Genomic DNA, 18,835 nt, shown 5'->3' on the forward strand with positions numbered 1-18,835 from the left:
GCCCTGGTCAATAGTCATGCACTATATAGGGAATAGGGTGCCATTTGGCACTCAAGAATTATCAAAATGGAGCTATGCCCCCTGGGGCAAATGAATGGACTGTTAATTAGCTGGAGAGGTTTTCATTGGCCGTGTGTTTTCTCTTTGATCTAGGAGGACCGATTAGGAGGCTCTCCGTACATCCTGTGTAATGTTACCTTCTCTCTCTCCTTCCCTGTCCTTCTCTCTTCTGCTACTTTCTCTCTCTCTCCTGCTCCTTTTTTCCACAGGGCCTTCCAAGTGAGCCAGGCAGGAAAGTATTTGGGAGATTTAGGAAAGTCTATATAAGCCTTGATAGTTACTTCAGCTCAAGGGTTGAGGAGTAGCATGAATTTGCAATGGCTCACATACTATTAAAGAGCTTTTGGAGCTGAGAAATAAATCTGTGTTGATCGTGGCTACAGGACTTCAGCCTCGGTGGGGGAAACCAATGTCTCGTGGGAGAACCTACCCACCGGTTTTGAAAACACATTGTCCATTTCCTAACACACATATAGTCCGCATCCCAAATGATACCAAATTCCCTATTTAGTGCACTACTATTGAACAGGGCCTATAGGAATAGGGTGCCATTTGGGATCAATGGCACAGTATGATATTTCCCTCTAAGGAGGTGAAATAGTACTAGAGGTAGCAGTACAATAACACAGGATGTGTCATGTGGTTTATGCAGCAAACAGCTGTTCCGTAGAGTAGACAGCAGGACCTGTAGAGGAGACAGCAGGACCATAGAGTAGACAGCAGGACCATAGAGGAGACAGCAGGACCCGTAGAGGAGACAGTAGGACCATAGAGGAGACAGCAGGACCATAGAGGAGACAGCAGAACCATAGAGTAGACAGCAGGACTATAGAGGAGACAGCAGGACCCGTAGAGGAGTCAGTAGGACCATAGAGGAGACAGCAGGACCATAGAGGAGCCAGCAGGACCATAGAGGAGACAGCAGGACTATAGAGGAGACAGAAGGACCCATAGAGGAGACAACAGGACCATAAAGAAGACAGCAGGACCCATAGAGGAGACAGCAGGACCATAGAGTAGACAGCAGGACTATAGAGGAGACAGCAGGACCGTAGAGTAGACAGCAGGACCATAGAGTAGACAGCAGGACCATAGAGTAGACAGCAGGACCATAGAGTAGACAGCAGGACCATAGAGGAGACAGCAGGACCATAGAGTAGACAGCAGGACCATAGAGGAGAGAGCAGGACCATAGAGGAGACAGCAGGACCATAGAGGAGACAGCAGGACCATAGAGGAGACAGCAAGACCCGTAGAGGAGACAGCAGGACCGTAGAGTAGTCAGCAGGACCCATAGAGTAGACAGCAGGACCATAGAGGAGACAGCAGGACCATAGAGGAGACAGCAGGACCCATAGAGGAGACAGCAGGACCATAGAGTAGACAGCAGGACCCGTAGAGTAGACAGCAGGACCATAGAGGAGACAGCAGGACCATAGAGGAGACAGCAGGGCCCGTAGAGTGGCGTGGACCTCATCCAGAGGAGTACGTGGAACAGTCAGCGAATTCATCCCAAATAGCACCCTATTCCCTATTCAGTGCACTACTTTTGACTAGCAATAATAGGAACTAGTGACTAGGGTGCCATTTGGGATGTAGTTAGAGTCCCCATGGTCAAAATCAATGCACTATGTAGGGAATAGGAATAGCAGAGTGTCAGAGTTTCCTGGTAAAAAGTAGTGCATAGGGAATAGTTTGCCGGTTCTCTGCGCTACTCTGCTGCCCAGCTGCAAGGCATATTACACCACCCTTGTCTGATGAAACTACCTGAATAAATACCAACCATCAGCTTCAGCCCAGGCAGAGGCCCCTTGTCCTTTCAAGTCTAGACAAAGCGGCACTTCCCCTTGTAAGTAAACTAATAAAAAAAAACGGGCCATAAAGCAATTGTTCCCCAGGATCGCCTGTTGTTCCCCAGGATCGCCTGTTGTTCCCCAGGATCGCCTGTTGTTCCCCAGGATCGCCTGTTGTCCCCCAGGATCGCCTGTTGTCCCCCAGGATCGCCTGTTGTCCCCCAGGATCGCCTGTTGTCCCCCAGGAACGCCTGTTGTCCCCCAGGATCGCCTGTTGTTCCCCAGGATCGCCTGTTGTTCCCCAGGATCGCCTGTTGTTCCCCAGGATCGCCTGTTGTTCCCCAGGATCGCCTGTTGTTCCCCAGGATCCCGTAGTAAACTGGGAGTTACAGATGAACAGCAGAACAGACTAGAGCTTTTTCTTTTTCCTTCTTCCAGGTACTGAGGCACATTCCTGTGGGATCAAACCCACAGCAATTCGGTGTATGTGACAAACTTAGTTTGATTTGATTTGATTTGAATACCACGTGGCTGTTATGAAAGTGAACTGTGTTTACGCGTGATCAGGGGTGTATTCATTCCACCGATTCTGTTGAAAAACTGTTCTTAAAACGGAAGCAAACGGGAATAAAATGGGGATAACCATACCTGAATTTGTCCAATAGAAACTCTCGTTTGCAACTGTTGGACTAATGATTACACCCCCAGATCAGCTAGATGCAGGCAAGAGTGTTCAAGGCGGTATTGAATGTGTCACTGCCTGTCCGTCTGTCACCTCAAATTTTTCTCTCGACCTGTGTGCACCTACGTTGTAAACTTTCATTCATAGACTAGGTTGTAGTAACCTCATGAAGGGAACAGGGAACAGTTTAGTATCACGTAGTAGCCTAAACGTATCGATGTTACATTGAACTGGGTGAATGGAATAGGAATGACAGTCATCCAATATGCTGTAACCGAAATAAGGTCGTGCTCATGAATAAATTTAAATAAACCTTCCTCCCTCATCTTAAACGTCACTGACCGCCACTGATATACCTGCTGTCTAAATGTCTTCAACTAGACTCCACTAGAAAAGGCTCTGACCTGTACCTGCTGTCTAAACGTATCCAACTAGACTCTACTAGAAAAGGCTCTGACCTGTACCTGCTGTCTAAACGTATCCAACTAGACTCTACTAGAAAAGCCTCTGACCTGTACCTGCTGTCTAAACGTATCCAACTAGACTCTACTAGAAAAGGCTCTGATCTGTACCTGCTGTCTAACTGTATCCAACTAGACTACTAGAAAAGCCTCTGACCTGTGCCTGCTGTCTAAATGTATCCAACTAGAGCAGGTTCTGTCCCAGTCACTACTTTACCTTCACAGTTGTCACCATAGAATCCTTGGGTACATGTGCAGTTGTAACTCCCAGAGCCGGTGTGTTCACAGATCTGGTGTTTGTCACAGCCCTCCCCCTCACAGGACACTGCCAGACAGACAAGAAGGACCAGGATAGAGGATGAGGCTGGACATCTACTTTAGTTTATACCATAACTTGGCCTAAGGCAACACAGTGTATGATGCCAAAAGACCATAGAGAACAGGAAAGTACAGTACTTTGAAACAAGTGTTTGGAATAAAAATGTGTAAAAAAATAAAAATAAAAAATTAGGAAATGATTAGCTCTGAGAAAGACGTTTATCACAGACAAGGTGCTCTTTTTCTATTGGACAGAGAGAGGTGGTTCTGTCCAATAGGACTCCGAGCCGATTCCATGTTTCTTCTGTCTGGCAAAATCATAGACGGTCTGACGACCTACATGCAAATGACCTCCAAAGCGAAAAACCCACCTGTTCGATTTTCAGTTTGAGGAGTAGATGATGAATTCGCACGGACCACCGCCAACTCTACGAAGGAAAATATGATAGGTTGAGGCTTTCTAGCTAATCGCAAGAATCATTCAGACAGTTACAAGGACAGTGTGCCGGCATACTACGACACAGCAATATAACACAAAGGGAGCTCTTTCTTTCTCTCTGTTTCGTGTTGTTGCTCTTGGTAGAGAAGCCCATCGCCAAGGTCTCAGCTCTCAGCCATTAGCTAACCACACCGACGCTGAGGCTCTGAAAACAGGAGACGCCGCAAAACCTTTCAACAAACCACCTGGTCACTCTAACACGGAGCTCCTAGCCACTCTCGGGATACTCCCAAACGGCACCCTGTTGCCTATACAGTACACTACGTACTACTGGCCCCATGGTCAAAAGTAGTGCACTATATAAAAGGAAAAGAGTTGCATTTGGGATGTGACCTCACCCGTCTCATCCTCCCAGAGAGAGAGAGAGGTTAGTCAGGTTTCGTTTAATACCTGCTGTCCCAATTGGAAACATGTTCTATTGCAGGAAGTCAAAACAGAGAGCAGGAAGTAGGGCTCGCCGGCCGCCTATGGTAACATTTTATATCACGAACCGTTGTTCCAGACGTGTAAAATAAACCTAGAAATGGCCCCCTATTCCCAAATGGCCCCCTATTCCCAAATGGCCCCCTATTCAGAGTGAAGATAGATCCCAAATGGCCCCCTATTCAGAGTGAAGATAGATCCCAAATGACCCCCTATTCCCAAATGGCCCCCTATTCAGAGTGAAGACAGATCCCAAATGGCCCCCTATTCAGAGTGAAGATAGAACCCAAATGGCCCCCTATTCAGAGTGAAGATAGATCCCAAATGGCCGCCTATTCAGAGTGAAGATAGATCCCAAATGGCCGCCTATTCAGAGTGAAGATAGATCCCAAATGGCCGCCTATTCAGAGTGAAGATAGATCCCAAATGGCCCCCTATTCAGAGTGAAGATAGATCCCAAATGGCCCCCTATTCAGAGTGAAGATAGATCCCAAATGGCCCCCTATTCAGAGTGAAGATAGATCCCAAATGGCCCCCTATTCAGAGTGAAGATAGAACCCAAATGGCCCCCTATTCAGAGTGAAGATAGATCCCAAATGGCCGCCTATTCAGAGTGAAGATAGATCCCAAATGGCCGCCTATTCAGAGTGAAGATAGATCCCAAATGGCTGCCTATTCAGAGTGAAGATAGATCCCAAATGGCCGCCTATTCAGAGTGAAGATAGATCCCAAATGGCCGCCTATTCAGAGTGAAGATAGATCCCAAATGGCTGCCTATTCAGAGTGAAGATAGATCCCAAATGGCCCCCTATTCAGAGTGAAGATGCATCCCAAATGGCCCCCTATTCAGAGTGAAGATGCATCCCAAATGGCCCCCTATTCAGAGTGAAGATGCATCCCAAATGACCCCCTATTCCCAAATGGCCCCCGATTCCCAAATGACCCCCTATTCCCAAATGGCCCCCTATTCCCAAATGGCCCACTATTCCCAAATGGCCCACTATTCCCAAATGGCGCCCTATTCCCAAATGGCCCCCTATTTCCAAATGGCCCACTATTCCCAAATGGCCCCCGATTCCCAAATGGCGCCCCATTCCCAAATGGCCCCCGATTCCCAAATGGCCCACTATTGACCAGGACACATGTTGTTCTTCTCTCCATAAACTGGCAGAATAAAAGTCAGTGAATCTCAAATGGCACCCTATTCCCTAAAGGGGACTTAAGTAAGCCTTGTCGGAACCAGAACGGCCCATAGTGCAGGAGTCTGTCTCCTGACTCTGTAGTGATGGTTCAGCTTGATGAGAACGGCCCGTAGGGCAGGAGTCTGTCTCCTGACTCTGTAGTGATGGTTCAGATTGATGAGAACGGCCCGTAGGGCAGGAGTCTGTCTCCTGACTCTGTAGTGATGGTTCAGCTTGATGAGAACGACCCATAGGGCCAAGTGTCCAAGTGCACTAGGCAGGGCCCTGGTCCAAGTGCACTAGGCAGGGCCCTGGTCCAAGTGCACTAGGCAGGGTCCTGGTCCAAGTGCACTAGGCAGGGCCCTGGTCCAAGTGCACTGAGCAGGGCCCTGGTCCAAGTGCACTAGGCAGGGCCCTATGTAGGGCCCTGGTTAAAGTGCACTATGTAGGGCCCAGGTCCAAGTGCACTAGGCAGGGCCCTGGTCCAAGTGTACTATGTAGGGCCCTGGTTAAAGTGCACTATGTAGGGCCCTGGTTAAAGTGCACTAAGGCAGGGCCCTGGTCCAAGTGTACTTTTTAGGGCCCTGGTTAAAGTGCACTATGTAGGGCCCTGGTCCAAGTGCACTAGGCAGGGCCCTGGTCCAAGTGCACTAGGCAGGGCCCTGGTCCAAGTGCACTAGGCAGGGCCCTGGTCCAAGTGTACTATGTAGGGCCCTGGTCCAAGTGCACTAGGCAGGGCCCTGGTCCAAGTGCACTATGTAGGCCCCTGTTCAAAGTGCACTATGTAGGGCCCTGGTTAAAGTGCACTATGTAGGGCCCTGGATAAAGTGCACTAGGCAGGGCCCTGGTCAAAGTGCACTATGTAGGGCCCTGGTTAAAGTGCACTATGTAGGGCCCTGGTCAAAGTGTACTATGCAGGGCCCTGGCCCAAGTGCACTAGGCAGGGCCATGGTCCAAGTGCACTAGGCAGGGCCCTGGTCAAAGTGTACTAGGCAGGGCCCTGGTCCAAGTGCACTAGGCAGGGCCCTGGTCCAAGTGTACTATGTAGGGCCCTGGTCCAAGTGCACTAGGTAGGGCCCTGGTCCAAGTGCACTAGGTAGGGCCCTGGTCAAAGTGTACTATGTAGGGCCCTGGTCCAAGTGTTAGGGTTATCTCACCTGTCTCACACAGAGGCTGGGTAGCCCCCTCGGCTATATCACCTGTCTCACACAGAGACTGGGTAGCCCCCTCGGCTATATCACCTGTCTCACACAGAGACTAGGTAGCCCCCTCAGCTATATCACCTGTCTCACACAGAGACTGGGTAGCCCCCTCGGCTATATCACCTGTCTCACACAGAGACTGGGTAGCCCCCTCGGCCATATCACCTGTCTCACACAGACTCTGGGTAGCCCCCTCGGCTAAATCACCTGTCTCACACAGAGACTGGGTAGCCCCCTCGGCTATATCACCTGTCTCACACAGACTCTGGGTAGCCCCCTCGGCTATATCACCTGTCTCACACAGAGACTGGGTAGCCCCCTCGGCTATATCACCTGTCTCACACAGAGACTGGGTAGCCCTCTCGGCTATCTCACCTGTCTCACACAGAGACTGGGTAGCCCCCTCGGCTATCTCACACAGAGACTGGGTAGCCCCCTCGGCTAACTCACACAGAGACTGGGTAGCCCCCTCGGCTAACTCACACAGAGACTGGGTAGCCCCCTCGGCTATATCACCTGTCTCACACAGAGACTGGGTAGTCCCCTCGGCTATCTCACCTGTCTCACACAGAGACTGGGTAGCCCCCTCGGCTAACTCACACAGAGACTGGGTAGCCCCCTCGGCTAACTCACACAGAGACTGGGTAGCCCCCTCGGCTAACTCACACAGAGACTGGGTAGCCCCCTCGGCTAACTCACACAGAGACTGGGTATCCCCCTCGGCTATCTCACCTGTCTCACACAGAGACTGGGTATCCCCCTCAGCTATCTCACCTGTCTCACACAGAGACTGGGTAGCCCCCTCGGCTATCTCACCTGTCTCACACAGAGACTGGGTAGCCCCCTCGGCTATCTCATCTGTCTCACACAGAGACTGGGTAGCCCCCTCGGCTATCTCACCTGTCTCACACAGAGACTGGGTAGCCCCCTCGGCTATATCACCTGTCTCACACAGAGACTGGGTAGCCCCCTCGGCTATATCACCTGTCTCACACAGAGACTGGGTAGCCCCCTCGGCTATATCACCTGTCTCACACAGACTCTGGGTAGCCCCCTCGGCTAACTCACACAGAGACTGGGTAGCCCCCTCGGCTAACTCACACAGAGACTGGGTAGCCCCCTCGGCTAACTCACACAGAGACTGGGTAGCCCCCTCGGCTAACTCACACAGAGACTGGGTAGCCCCCTCGGCTAAATCACCTGTCTCACACAGAGACTGGGTAGCCCCCTCGGCTAAATCACCTGTCTCACACAGAGACTGGGTAGCCCTCTCGGCTAAATCACCTGTCTCACACTGACTGGGTAGCCCCCTCGGCTATATCACCTGTCTCACACAGACTCTGGGTAGCCCCCTCGGCTAACTCACACAGAGACTGGGTAGCCCCCTCGACTAACTCACACAGAGACTGGGTAGCCCCCTCGGCTAACTCACACAGAGACTGGGTAGCCCCCTCGGCTAACTCACACAGAGACTGGGTAGCCCCCTCGGCTAACTCACACAGAGCCCCACACACACAGGTGAAGTTGTCAACTCCTTGTACACACAGCGCACCATTGAGGCAGGCTCCGTCATTGCACACACACACACGCACGCGCACGCGCACACACACACAGAAACACACGGAAACACACAGAAACACACGGAAACACACGGAAACACACATACACACAGAGAGAGATAGACACATATATGGGATATTTACTCAGCTGATTAATATATCCGCCACACCGCTCCCCTCACCCTGAAAATATGTGCTGCTGGCTGTGAAAGATATTAGAGGAGGTTTGATACGTCTCCACAGGCTGGACTGTGGGAACAGGAACGGCAGCAAGCAGGGAGGAGAGGGGGGACAGGGAGAGGAGAGGGGGGACAGGGAGAGGAGAGGGGGACATGGTAGGACAGAGAGGGGGGAACAGGGAGAGGAGAGGGGGGACAGGGAGAGGAGAGGGGGACAGGGTAGGACAGAGCGGGGGGAACAGGGAGAGGAGAGGGGGGGCAGGGAGAGGAGAGGGGGACAGGGAGAGGAGAGGGGGACAGGGAGAGGAGAGGGGGGACAGGGAGAGGAGAGGGGGGACATGGTAGGACAGAGAGGGGGGAACAGGGAGAGGAGAGGGGGGACAGGGAGAGGAGAGGGGGACAGGGTAGGACAGAGAGGGGGGAACAGGGAGAGGAGAGGGGGGACAGGGAGAGGAGAGGGGGACAGGGTAGGACAGAGAAGGGGGAACAGGGAGAGGAGAGGGGGACAGAGAGAGGAGAGGGGGACATGGTAGGACAGAGAGGGGGAACAGGGAGAGGAGAGGGAGACAGGGTAGGACAGAGAGGGGGACAGGGAAAGGAGAGGGGGACAGGGAAGAACAAGAAGGGGAACAGGGAGAGGAGAGGGGGACAGGGTAGGACAGAGAGGGGACAGGGAGAGGAGAGGGGGACAGGGAAGGACAGAGAGGGGACAGGGAGAGGAGATGGGGACAGGGTAGGACTGAGAAGGGGGAGGGGAGAGGCGTCAAACCACGCAAGTACCATAGAGGCGGGACATAGCGACGTCTGGTAAGTAAGAGGGGAGAAGAGAGGGGGAACAGAGACGAGAGACGAGAGGGGGAACAGAGATGAGAGACGAGAGGGGGAACAGAGATGAGAGGAGAGAAGGAGAAAAGAGAGAAGAGGAGAGACAGAGAGAGAGAGAGGAGAGAGACAGACAGAGAGAAGATGGAGAACAGAGAGGAGAGGAGAGAGAGAGAGAGAGAGAGAGAGAGAGAGGAGAGGAGAGGAGAGAGAGAGAGACAGAGAGGAGAGGAGAAAGGGAGAACAGAGAGGAGAGGGAGAACAGAGAGGAGAGGAGAGAGACAGACAGAGAGGAGAGGGATGACAGAGAGGAGAGGAGAGGAGAGAGACAGAGAGGAGAGGAGAGAGAGACAGACAGAGAGGAGAGAGATGGAGAGGAGAGAGAGAGAGACAGAGAGGAGAGGAGAGGGAGAACAGAGAGGAGAGGAGAGAGACAGACAGAGAGGAGAGGGATGACAGAGAGGAGAGGAGAGAGAGACAGACAGAGAGGAGAGGACAAAGGGAGAACAGAGAGGAACAAGGTTGTGGGACAGATGGTTGTGTGATTGGGGTAAAGGTAGAGTAAGGAGAGAGGGAGGGAGAGAGGGTACTGTACCTGTTTGGCAGACTGTCCCTGTAAACCCAGGTGGACACTGGCAGATGAAGCCGTTAACCTGGTCTGAGCAGGTACCTCCGTTCTGACATGGATATGACGAGCACTCCTCTACATCTACACACACACACACACACACACACACACACACACACACACACACACACACACACACACACACACACAGAGAGAGACAGAGACAGAGAGACATGAGGATGAATAGGGTGACTGCAGTATCAACACATACAGGACTGAATAAACCCAGGCTGATTTAGTAGAAGGTGATGAATTGTCCAAGAGGAGTGTTACTAGGAGACCTGGCAGGAGAAGCAGAGAGACCTGGCAGGAGGAGGAGAGAGACCTGGCAGGAGGAGGAGAGAGACCTGGCAGGAGGAGTGTTACAGAGAGACCTGGCAGGAGGAGTGTTACAGAGAGACCTGGCAGGAGGAGCAGAGAGACCTGGCAGGAGGAGTGTTACAGAGAGACCTGGCAGGAGGAGCAGAGAGACCTGGCAGGAGGAGTGTTACGGAGAGACCTGGCAGGAGGAGCAGAGAGACCTGGCAGAAGGAGTAGAGAGACCTGGCAGGAGGAGTAGAGAGACCTGGCAGGAGGAGCAGAGAGACCTGGCAGGAGGAGTAGAGAGACCTGGCAGGAGGAGCAGAGAGACCTGGCAGGAGGAGTAGAGAGACCTGGCAGGAGGAGCAGATAGACCTGGCATGAGGAGCAGAGAGACCTGGCATGAGGAGCAGAGAGACCTGGCAGGAGGAGTGTTACAGAGAGACCTGGCAGGAGGAGTGTTACAGAGAGACCCGGCAGGAGGAGTGTTACAGAGAGACCTGGCAGGAGTGTTACAGAGAGACCTGGCAGGAGGAGCAGAGAGACCTGGCAGGAGGAGTGTTACGGAGATACCTGGCAGGAGGAGCAGAGAGACCTGGCAGGAGGAGCAGAGAGACCTGGCAGGAGGAGTAAAGAGACCTGTCAGGAGGAGCAGAGAGACCTGGCAGGAGGAGCAGAGAGACCTGGCAGGAGGAGTAAAGAGACCTGGCAGGAGGAGTAGAGAGACCTGGCAGGAGGAGCAGAGAACCCTGTCAGGAGGAGCAGAGAGCTGACAGGAGGAGCAGAGAAACCTGGCAGGAGGAGCAGAGAGACCTGGCAGGAGGAGCAGAGAACCCTGACAGGAGGAGCAGAGAGACCTGGCATGAGGAGCAGAGAACCCTGTCAGGAGGAGCAGAGAGACCTGACAGGAGGAGCAGAGAAACCTGGCAGGAGGAGCAGAGAACCCTGACAGGAGGAGCAGAGAGACCTGGCATGAGGAGCAGAGAAACCTGTCAGGAGGAGCAGAGAGACCTGACAGGAGGAGCAGAGAAACCTGGCAGGAGGAGCAGAGATCCCTGGCAGGAGGAGCAGAGAGACCTGTCATTGACCTGGTATGCATATTACAAGGAGATGACTCTAAAGGAAATATCTTATCAGGTTGTGCATTGGCAGGTCAGATGAAATCTAGCTTTTACAAGCTGACATCCTCTTTCCTGGCCCAGCAGAGCATGGAGCAGAGAAGACCAGAGAGGAGAGGGACAGAGAAGACCAGAGAGGAGAGAGGAGAGGGACCGAGACCAGAGAGGAGAGAGGAGAGGGACAGAGAAGACCAGAGAGGAGAGAGGAGAGGGACAGAGAAGACCAGAGAGGAGAGAGGAGAGGGACCGAGACCAGAGAGGAGAGAGGAGTGGGACAGAGAGGAGACCAGAGAGGAGAGAGGAGTGGGACAGAGAAGACCAGAGAGGAGACAGAGAGAGAGAGAGAGAGAGAGAGAGAGAGAGAGAGAGGAGAGAGAGGAGATGGACAGATAAGACCAGAGAGGAGAGAGGAGAGGGACAGAAAAGACCAGAGAGGAGAGAGGAACTGGGACAGAGACCAGAGAGGAGCAGTGGAGTGGGACAGAGACCAGAGAGGAGTGGAACAGAGAAGACCAGAGAGGAGAGACGAGTGGGACAGAGACCAGAGAGGAGCAGAGGAGTGGGACAGAGAAGACCAGAGAGGAGAGAGGAACTGGGACAGAGACCAGAGAGGAGCAGAGGAGTGGGACAGAGACCAGAGAGGAGTGGAACAGAGAAGATCAGAGAGGAGAGAGGAGTGGGACAGAGAAGACCAGAGAGGAGCAGAGGAGTGGGACAGAGAAGACCAGAGAGGAGAGAGGAGTGGGACAGAGAAGACCAGAGAGGAGAGAGGAGAGGGACAGAGAAGACCAGAGAGGAGAGAGGAGAGGGACAGAGAAGACCAGAGAGGAGAGAGGAGAGGGACAGAGAAGACCAGAGAGGAGAGAGGAGTGGGACAGAGAAGACCAGAGAGGAGAGAGGAGAGGGACAGAGAAGACCAGAGAGGAGAGAGGAGAGAGACAGAGAATACCAGAGAGGAGAGAGGAGAGGGACAGAGAAGACCAGAGAGGAGAGAGGAGAGGGACAGAGAAGACCAGAGAGGAGAGAGGAGAGGGACAGAGAAGGCCAGAGAGGAGAAAGGAGAGGGACAGAGAAGACCAGAGAGGAGAGCAGAATGGGACAGAGACCAGAGAGGAGAGAGGAGAGGGACAGAGACCAGATAGGAGAGGAGAGAGGAGTGGGACAGAGACCAGAGAGGAGAGGAGAGAGGAGTGGGACAGAGCAGACCAGAGAGGAGAGAGGAGAGGGACAGAGAAGACCAGAGAGGAGAGAGGAGAGGGACAGAGACCAGAGAGGAGAGGAGAGAGGAGTGGGACAGAGAAGACCAGAGAGGAGAGAGGAGAGGGTAAGAGACCAGAGAGGAGAGAGGAGATGGACAGAGACCAGAGAGGAGAGAGGAGTGGAACAGAGACCAGAGAGGAGAGAGGAAAGGGACAGAGACTAGAGAGGAGAGAGGAGTGGGACAGAGACCAGAGAGGAGAGAGGAATGGGACAGAGAAGACCAGAGAGGAGAGAGGAGAGGGACAGAGACCAGAGAGGAGAGAGGAGAGGGACAGAGAAGACCAGAGAGGAGAGAGGAGTGGGACTCTTTCTTTCTCTATCTCTGAGGACCTGAGCCCTAGGACCATGCTTCAGGACTACCTGGCCTGATGACTCCTTGCTGTCCCCAGTCCACCTGGCCGTGCTGCTGCTCCAGTTTCAACTGTTCTGCCTGCGACTATGGAACCCTGACCTGTTCACCGGACGTGCTACCTGTCCCAGACCTGCTGTTTTCAACTCTCTAGAGACAACAGGAGCAGTAGAGATACTCTGAATGATCAGCTATGAAAGCCAACTGACATTTACTCCTGAGGTGCTGACCTGTTGCACCCTCTACAACCACTGTGATTATTATTATTTGACCCTGCTGGTCATCTATGAACATTTGAACATCTTGGTCATGTTCTGTTATAATCTCCACCTGGTACAGCCAGAAGAGGACTGGCCACCCCTCATAGTCTGGTTCCTCTCTAGGTTTCTTCCTAGGTTTTGGCCTTTCTAGGGAGTTTTTCCTAGACACCGTGCTTCTACATCTGCATTGCTTGCTGTTTGGGGTTTTAGGCTTGGTTTCTGTACAGCACTTTGAGATATCAGCTGATGTAAGAAGGGCTATATAAATAAATTTGATTGGGGTAAAGGTAGAGTAAGGAGAGAAGGAGGGAGCGAGAGAGAGACAGAGAGGAGAGGAGAGAGAGACAGACAGAGAGGAGATGAGAGGACAAAGGGAGAACAGAGAGGAACAAGGTTGTGGGACAGATGGTTGTGTGATTGGGGTAAAGGTAGAGTAAGGAGAGAGGGAGGGAGAGAGGGTACTGTACCTGTTTGGCAGACTGTCCCTGTAAACCCAGGTGGACACTGGCAGATGAAGCCGTTAACCTGGTCTGAGCAGGTACCTCCATTCTGACATGGATATGACGAGCACTCCTCTACATCTACACACACACACACACACACACACACACACACACACACACACACACACACACACACACACACACACACAGAGAGAGACAGAAAGGAGAGAGGAGTGGAACAGAGAAGACCAGAGAGGAGAGAGGAGAGGGACAGAGAAGACCAGAGAGGAGAGAGGAGAGGAACAGAGACCAGAGAGGAGAGAGGAGTGGAACAGAGACCAGAGAGGAGAGAGGAATGGGACAGAGAAGACCAGAGAGGAGAGAGGAGAGGGACAGAGACCAGAGAGGAGAGGGACAGAGACCAGAGAGGAGAGAGGAGTGGGACAGAGACCAGAGAGGAGAGAGGAATGGGACAGAGACCAGAGAGGAGAGAGGAGTGGGACAGAGACCAGAGAGGAGAGGGACAGAGACCAGAGAGGAGAGGGGAGAGGGACAGAGACCAGAGAGGAGAGAGGAGAGGGACAGAGACCATAGAGGAGAGAGGAATGGGACAGAGAAGACCAGAGAGGAGAGAGGAATGGGACAGAGAAGACCAGAGAGGAGAGAGGAGAGGGACAGAGAAGACCAGAGAGGAGAGAGGAGTGGGACAGAGAAGACCAGAGAGGAGAGAGGAGAGGGACAGAGAAGACCAGAGAGGAGAGAGGAGAGGAACAGAGACCAGAGAGGAGAGAGGAGTGGAACAGAGACCAGAGAGGAGAGAGGAATGGGACAGAGAAGACCAGAGAGGAGAGAGGAGAGGGACAGAGACCAGAGAGGAGAGGGACAGAGACCAGAGAGGAGAGAGGAGTGGGACAGAGACCAGAGAGGAGAGAAGAATGGGACAGAGACCAGAGAGGAGAGAGGAGTGGGACAGAGACCAGAGAGGAGAGGGACAGAGACCAGAGAGGAGAGAGGAGAGGGACAGAGACCAGAGAGGAGAGAGGAGAGGGACAGAGACCATAGAGGAGAGAGGAATGGGACAGAGAAGACCAGAGAGGAGAGAGGAGAGGGACAGAGAAGACCAGAGAGGAGAGAGGAGAGGGACAGAGAAGACCAGAGAGGAGAGAGGAGTGGGACAGAGACCAGAGAGGAGCAGAGGAGAGGGACAGAGAAGACCAGAGAGGAGAGAGGAGAGGGACAGAGACCAGAGAGGAGAGAGGAGTGGGACAGAGAAGACCAGAGAGGAGAGAGGAGAGGGACAGAGAAGACCAGAGAGGAGAGAGGAGTGGGACAGAGACCAGAGAGGAGCAGAGGAGAGGGACAGAGACCAGAGAGGAGAGAGGAGAGGGACAGAGAAGACCAGAGAGGAGAGAGGAGAGGGACAGAGACCAGAGAGGAGAGAGGAGTGGGACAGAGAAGACCAGAGAGGAGAGAGGAGAGGGACAGAGAAGACCAGAGAGGAGAGAGGAGTGGGACAGAGACCAGAGAGGAGCAGAGGAGAGGGACAGAGACCAGAGAGGAGAGAGGAGAGGGACAGAGAAGACCAGAGAGGAGAGAGGAGAGGGACAGAGACCAGAGAGGAGAGAGGAGTGGGACAGAGAAGACCAGAGAGGAGAGAGGAGTGGAACAGATTATGTTATGTTATGTTTGAAGATCTCGTGGAAAGCCTTCCCAGAAGACTGGAGGCCTGTTACAGCAGCAAAATGGGGACAAACTCCATATTAATGACCATGATTTTTGGAGGTTCACATACCCTTTGGTCATGTAGTGTATAAACTACGCATTGATACATCGAGCCCAGCCCAAAGGTTTAAAAAAAATATTTACTAGTCACCAAAGTTCCTGGAGCCTGTCTTTAAACCTATCAAATCCTCTCAGATCTAGGGGCTGTGGGGTTGTGTCTAAACAGGGCCTGTATTAAACCTATCAAATCCTCTCAGATCTAGGGGCTGTGGGGTTGTGTCTAAACAGGGGCTGAATTAAACCTATCAAATCCTCTCAGATCTAGGGGCAGTGGGGTTGTTTCTAAACAGGGCCTGTATTAAACCTATCAAATCCTCTCAGATCTAGGGGCTGTGGGGTTGTTTCTAAACAGGGGCTGAATTAAACCTATCAAATCCTCTCAGATCTAGGGGCTGTGGGGTTGTTTCTAAACAGGGGCTGAATTAAACCTATCAAATCCTCTCAGATCTAGGGGCTGTGGGGTTGTGTCTAAACAGGGGCTGAATTAAACCTATCAAATCCTCTCAGATCTAGGGGCAGTGGGGTTGTTTCTAAACAGGGGCTGTAATAAACCTATCAAATCCTCTCAGATCTAGGGGCTGTGGGGTTGTGTCTAAACAGGGGCTGAATTAAACCTATCAAATCCTCTCAGATCTAGGGGCAGTGGGGTTGTTTCTAAACAGGGGCTGTAATAAACCTATCAAATCCTCTCAGATCTAGGGGCTGTGGGGTTGTTTCTAAACAGGGGCTGTAATAAACCTATCAAATCCTCTCAGATCTAGGGGCTGTGGGGTTGTTTCTAAACAGGGGCTGTAATAAACCTATCAAATCCTCTCAGATCTAGGGGCTGTGGGGTTGTTTCTAAACAGGGGCTGTAATAAACCTATCAAATCCTCTCAGATCTAGGGGCAGTGGGGTTGTTTCTAAACAGGGGCTGGGGTATTTATGGCTCCGGGGCAGAACGGAGCAGAGTGACTGTGGTCAAAGGTCAAAGTTCACCGACTGACCTATCTGGCACCGGGGTCCTGTGAAGCCAGCCAGACAAGAGCAGGTGAAGGAAGGGTTGCCGGTGATGCAGTCGTCTATACAGCGACCTCCGTTCAGACAGGGTCGAAGGTGTGGACACACCGACGCTGAGGAGGAGACAGAACAGCTAGTTAGTGAGGAGGATAGAGAGAACAGCTAGTTAGTGATAAGGAGAGAGAGAACAGCTAGTTAGTGAGGAGGAGAGAGAGAGAACAGCTAGTTAGTGAGGAGGAGAGAAAGAGAACAGCTGGTTAGTGAGGAGGAGAGAGAGAGACCAGCTAGTTAGTGAGGAGGAGAGAGAGAGACCAGCTAGTTAGTGAGGAGGAGAGAGAGAGAACAGCTAGTTAGTGAGGAGGAGAGAGAGAGAAGAGCTAGTTAGTGAGGAGGAGACAGAACAGCTAGTTAGTGAGGAGGAGAGAGAGAGAACAGCTAGTTAGTGAGGAGGAGAGAGAGAGAACAGCTAGTTAGTGAGGAGGAGAGAGAGAGAACAGCTAGTTAGTGAGGAGGAGAGAGAGAGACCAGCTAGTTAGTGAGGAGGAGAGAGAGAGAGACCAGCTAGATAGTGAGGAGGAGAGAGAAAACAGCTAGTTAGTGAGGAGGAGATAGAGAGAACAGCTGGTTAGTGAGGAGGAGAGACAGAACAGCTAGTTAGTGAGGAGGAGAGAGAGAGAACAGCTAGTTAGTGAGGAGGAGATACAGAGAACAGCTAGTTAGTGAGGAGGAGAGAGAGAACATCTAGTTAGTAAGGAGGAGAGAGAGAACATCTAGTTAGTGAGGAGGAGAGAGAGAACATTTAGTTAGTGAGGAGGAGAGATAGAACAGCTAGTTAGTGAGGAGGAGAGATAGAACAGCTAGTTAGTGAGGAGGGGAGATAGAACAGCTAGTTAGTGAAGAGGAGAGAGAGAGAGAACAGCTAGTTAGTGAGGAGGAGAGATAGAACAGCTAGTTAGTGAGGATGAGAGAGAGAGAGAACAGCTAGTTAGTGAGGAGGAGAGAATGAGAACAGCTAGTTAGTGAGGGGGAGAGATAGAACAGCTAGATAGTGAGGAGGAGAGAGAGACCAGCTAGTTAGTGAGGAGGAGAGAGAGAGAACAGCTAGTTAGTGAGGAGGAGAGAGAGAGAGAAGAGCTAGTTAGTGAGGAGGAGAGAGAGAGAACAGCTAGTTAGTGAGGAGGAGAGAGAGAGAACAGCTAGTTAGTGAGGAGGAGAGAGAGAGAACAGCTAGTTAGTGAGGAGGAGAGAGAGAGAACAGCTAGAGGAGGAGAGAGAGAGAACAGCTAGTTAGTGAGGAGGAGAGAGAGAGACCAGCTAGTTAGTGAGGAGGAGAGAGAGAGAGACCAGCTAGATAGTGAGGAGGAGAGAGAAAACAGCTAGTTAGTGAGGAGGAGATAGAGAGAACAGCTGGTTAGTGAGGAGGAGAGACAGAACAGCTAGTTAGTGAGGAGGAGAGAGAGAGAACAGCTAGTTAGTGAGGAGGAGATACAGAGAACAGCTAGTTAGTGAGGAGGAGAGAGAGAACATCTAGTTAGTAAGGAGGAGAGAGAGAACATCTAGTTAGTGAGGAGGAGAGAGAGAACATTTAGTTAGTGAGGAGGAGAGATAGAACAGCTAGTTAGTGAGGAGGAGAGATAGAACAGCTAGTTAGTGAGGAGGGGAGATAGAACAGCTAGTTAGTGAAGAGGAGAGAGAGAGAGAACAGCTAGTTAGTGAGGAGGAGAGATAGAACAGCTAGTTAGTGAGGATGAGAGAGAGAGAGAACAGCTAGTTAGTGAGGAGGAGAGAATGAGAACAGCTAGTTAGTGAGGGGGAGAGATAGAACAGCTAGATAGTGAGGAGGAGAGAGAGACCAGCTAGTTAGTGAGGAGGAGAGAGAGAGAACAGCTAGTTAGTGAGGAGGAGAGAGAGAGAAGAGCTAGTTAGTGAGGAGGAGACAGAACAGCTAGTTAGTGAGGAGGAGAGAGAGAGAACAGCTAGTTAGTGAGGAGGAGAGAGAGAGAACAGCTAGTTAGTGAGGAGGAGAGAGAGACCAGCTAGTTAGTGAGGAGGAGAGAGAGAGAGACCAGCTAGATAGTGAGGAGGAGAGAGAAAACAGCTAGTTAGTGAGGAGGAGATAGAGAGAACAGCTGGTTAGTGAGGAGGAGAGACAGAACAGCTAGTTAGTGAGGAGGAGAGAGAGAGAACAGCTAGTTAGTGAGGAGGAGATACAGAGAACAGCTAGTTAGTGAGGAGGAGAGAGAGAACATCTAGTTAGTAAGGAGGAGAGAGAGAACATCTAGTTAGTGAGGAGGAGAGAGAGAACATTTAGTTAGTGAGGAGGAGAGATAGAACAGCTAGTTAGTGAGGAGGAGAGATAGAACAGCTAGTTAGTGAGGAGGGGAGATAGAACAGCTAGTTAGTGAAGAGGAGAGAGAGAGAGAACAGCTAGTTAGTGAGGAGGAGAGATAGAACAGCTAGTTAGTGAGGAGGAGAGATAGAGAACAGCTAGTTAGTGAGGCGAGAAGTCATGCAGCT

General features: G+C 51.9%; 1 protein-coding gene across 1 annotated transcript in view; it reads right to left on the reverse strand.

Moving 5' to 3' along the window:
• Positions 1-18,835, reverse strand: part of LOC139416268 (sushi, nidogen and EGF-like domain-containing protein 1) — a 108,727-nt gene that overhangs the window by 48,347 nt on the left and 41,545 nt on the right. Inside the window, exons 5-9 of the mRNA XM_071164769.1 lie at positions 16,306-16,431; positions 13,562-13,675; positions 9,775-9,888; positions 3,686-3,742; positions 3,214-3,321 (exon numbers count right to left, since the gene is read on the reverse strand). Coding sequence (XP_071020870.1) covers positions 3,214-3,321; positions 3,686-3,742; positions 9,775-9,888; positions 13,562-13,675; positions 16,306-16,431 — 519 coding nt within the window. The remainder of the gene's footprint in view (positions 1-3,213; positions 3,322-3,685; positions 3,743-9,774; positions 9,889-13,561; positions 13,676-16,305; positions 16,432-18,835) is intronic.

The sequence above is a fragment of the Oncorhynchus clarkii genome, chromosome 1 (assembly GCF_045791955.1).
Source record: "Oncorhynchus clarkii lewisi isolate Uvic-CL-2024 chromosome 1, UVic_Ocla_1.0, whole genome shotgun sequence".
NCBI classification, from domain to species: Eukaryota; Metazoa; Chordata; class Actinopteri; order Salmoniformes; family Salmonidae; genus Oncorhynchus; species Oncorhynchus clarkii.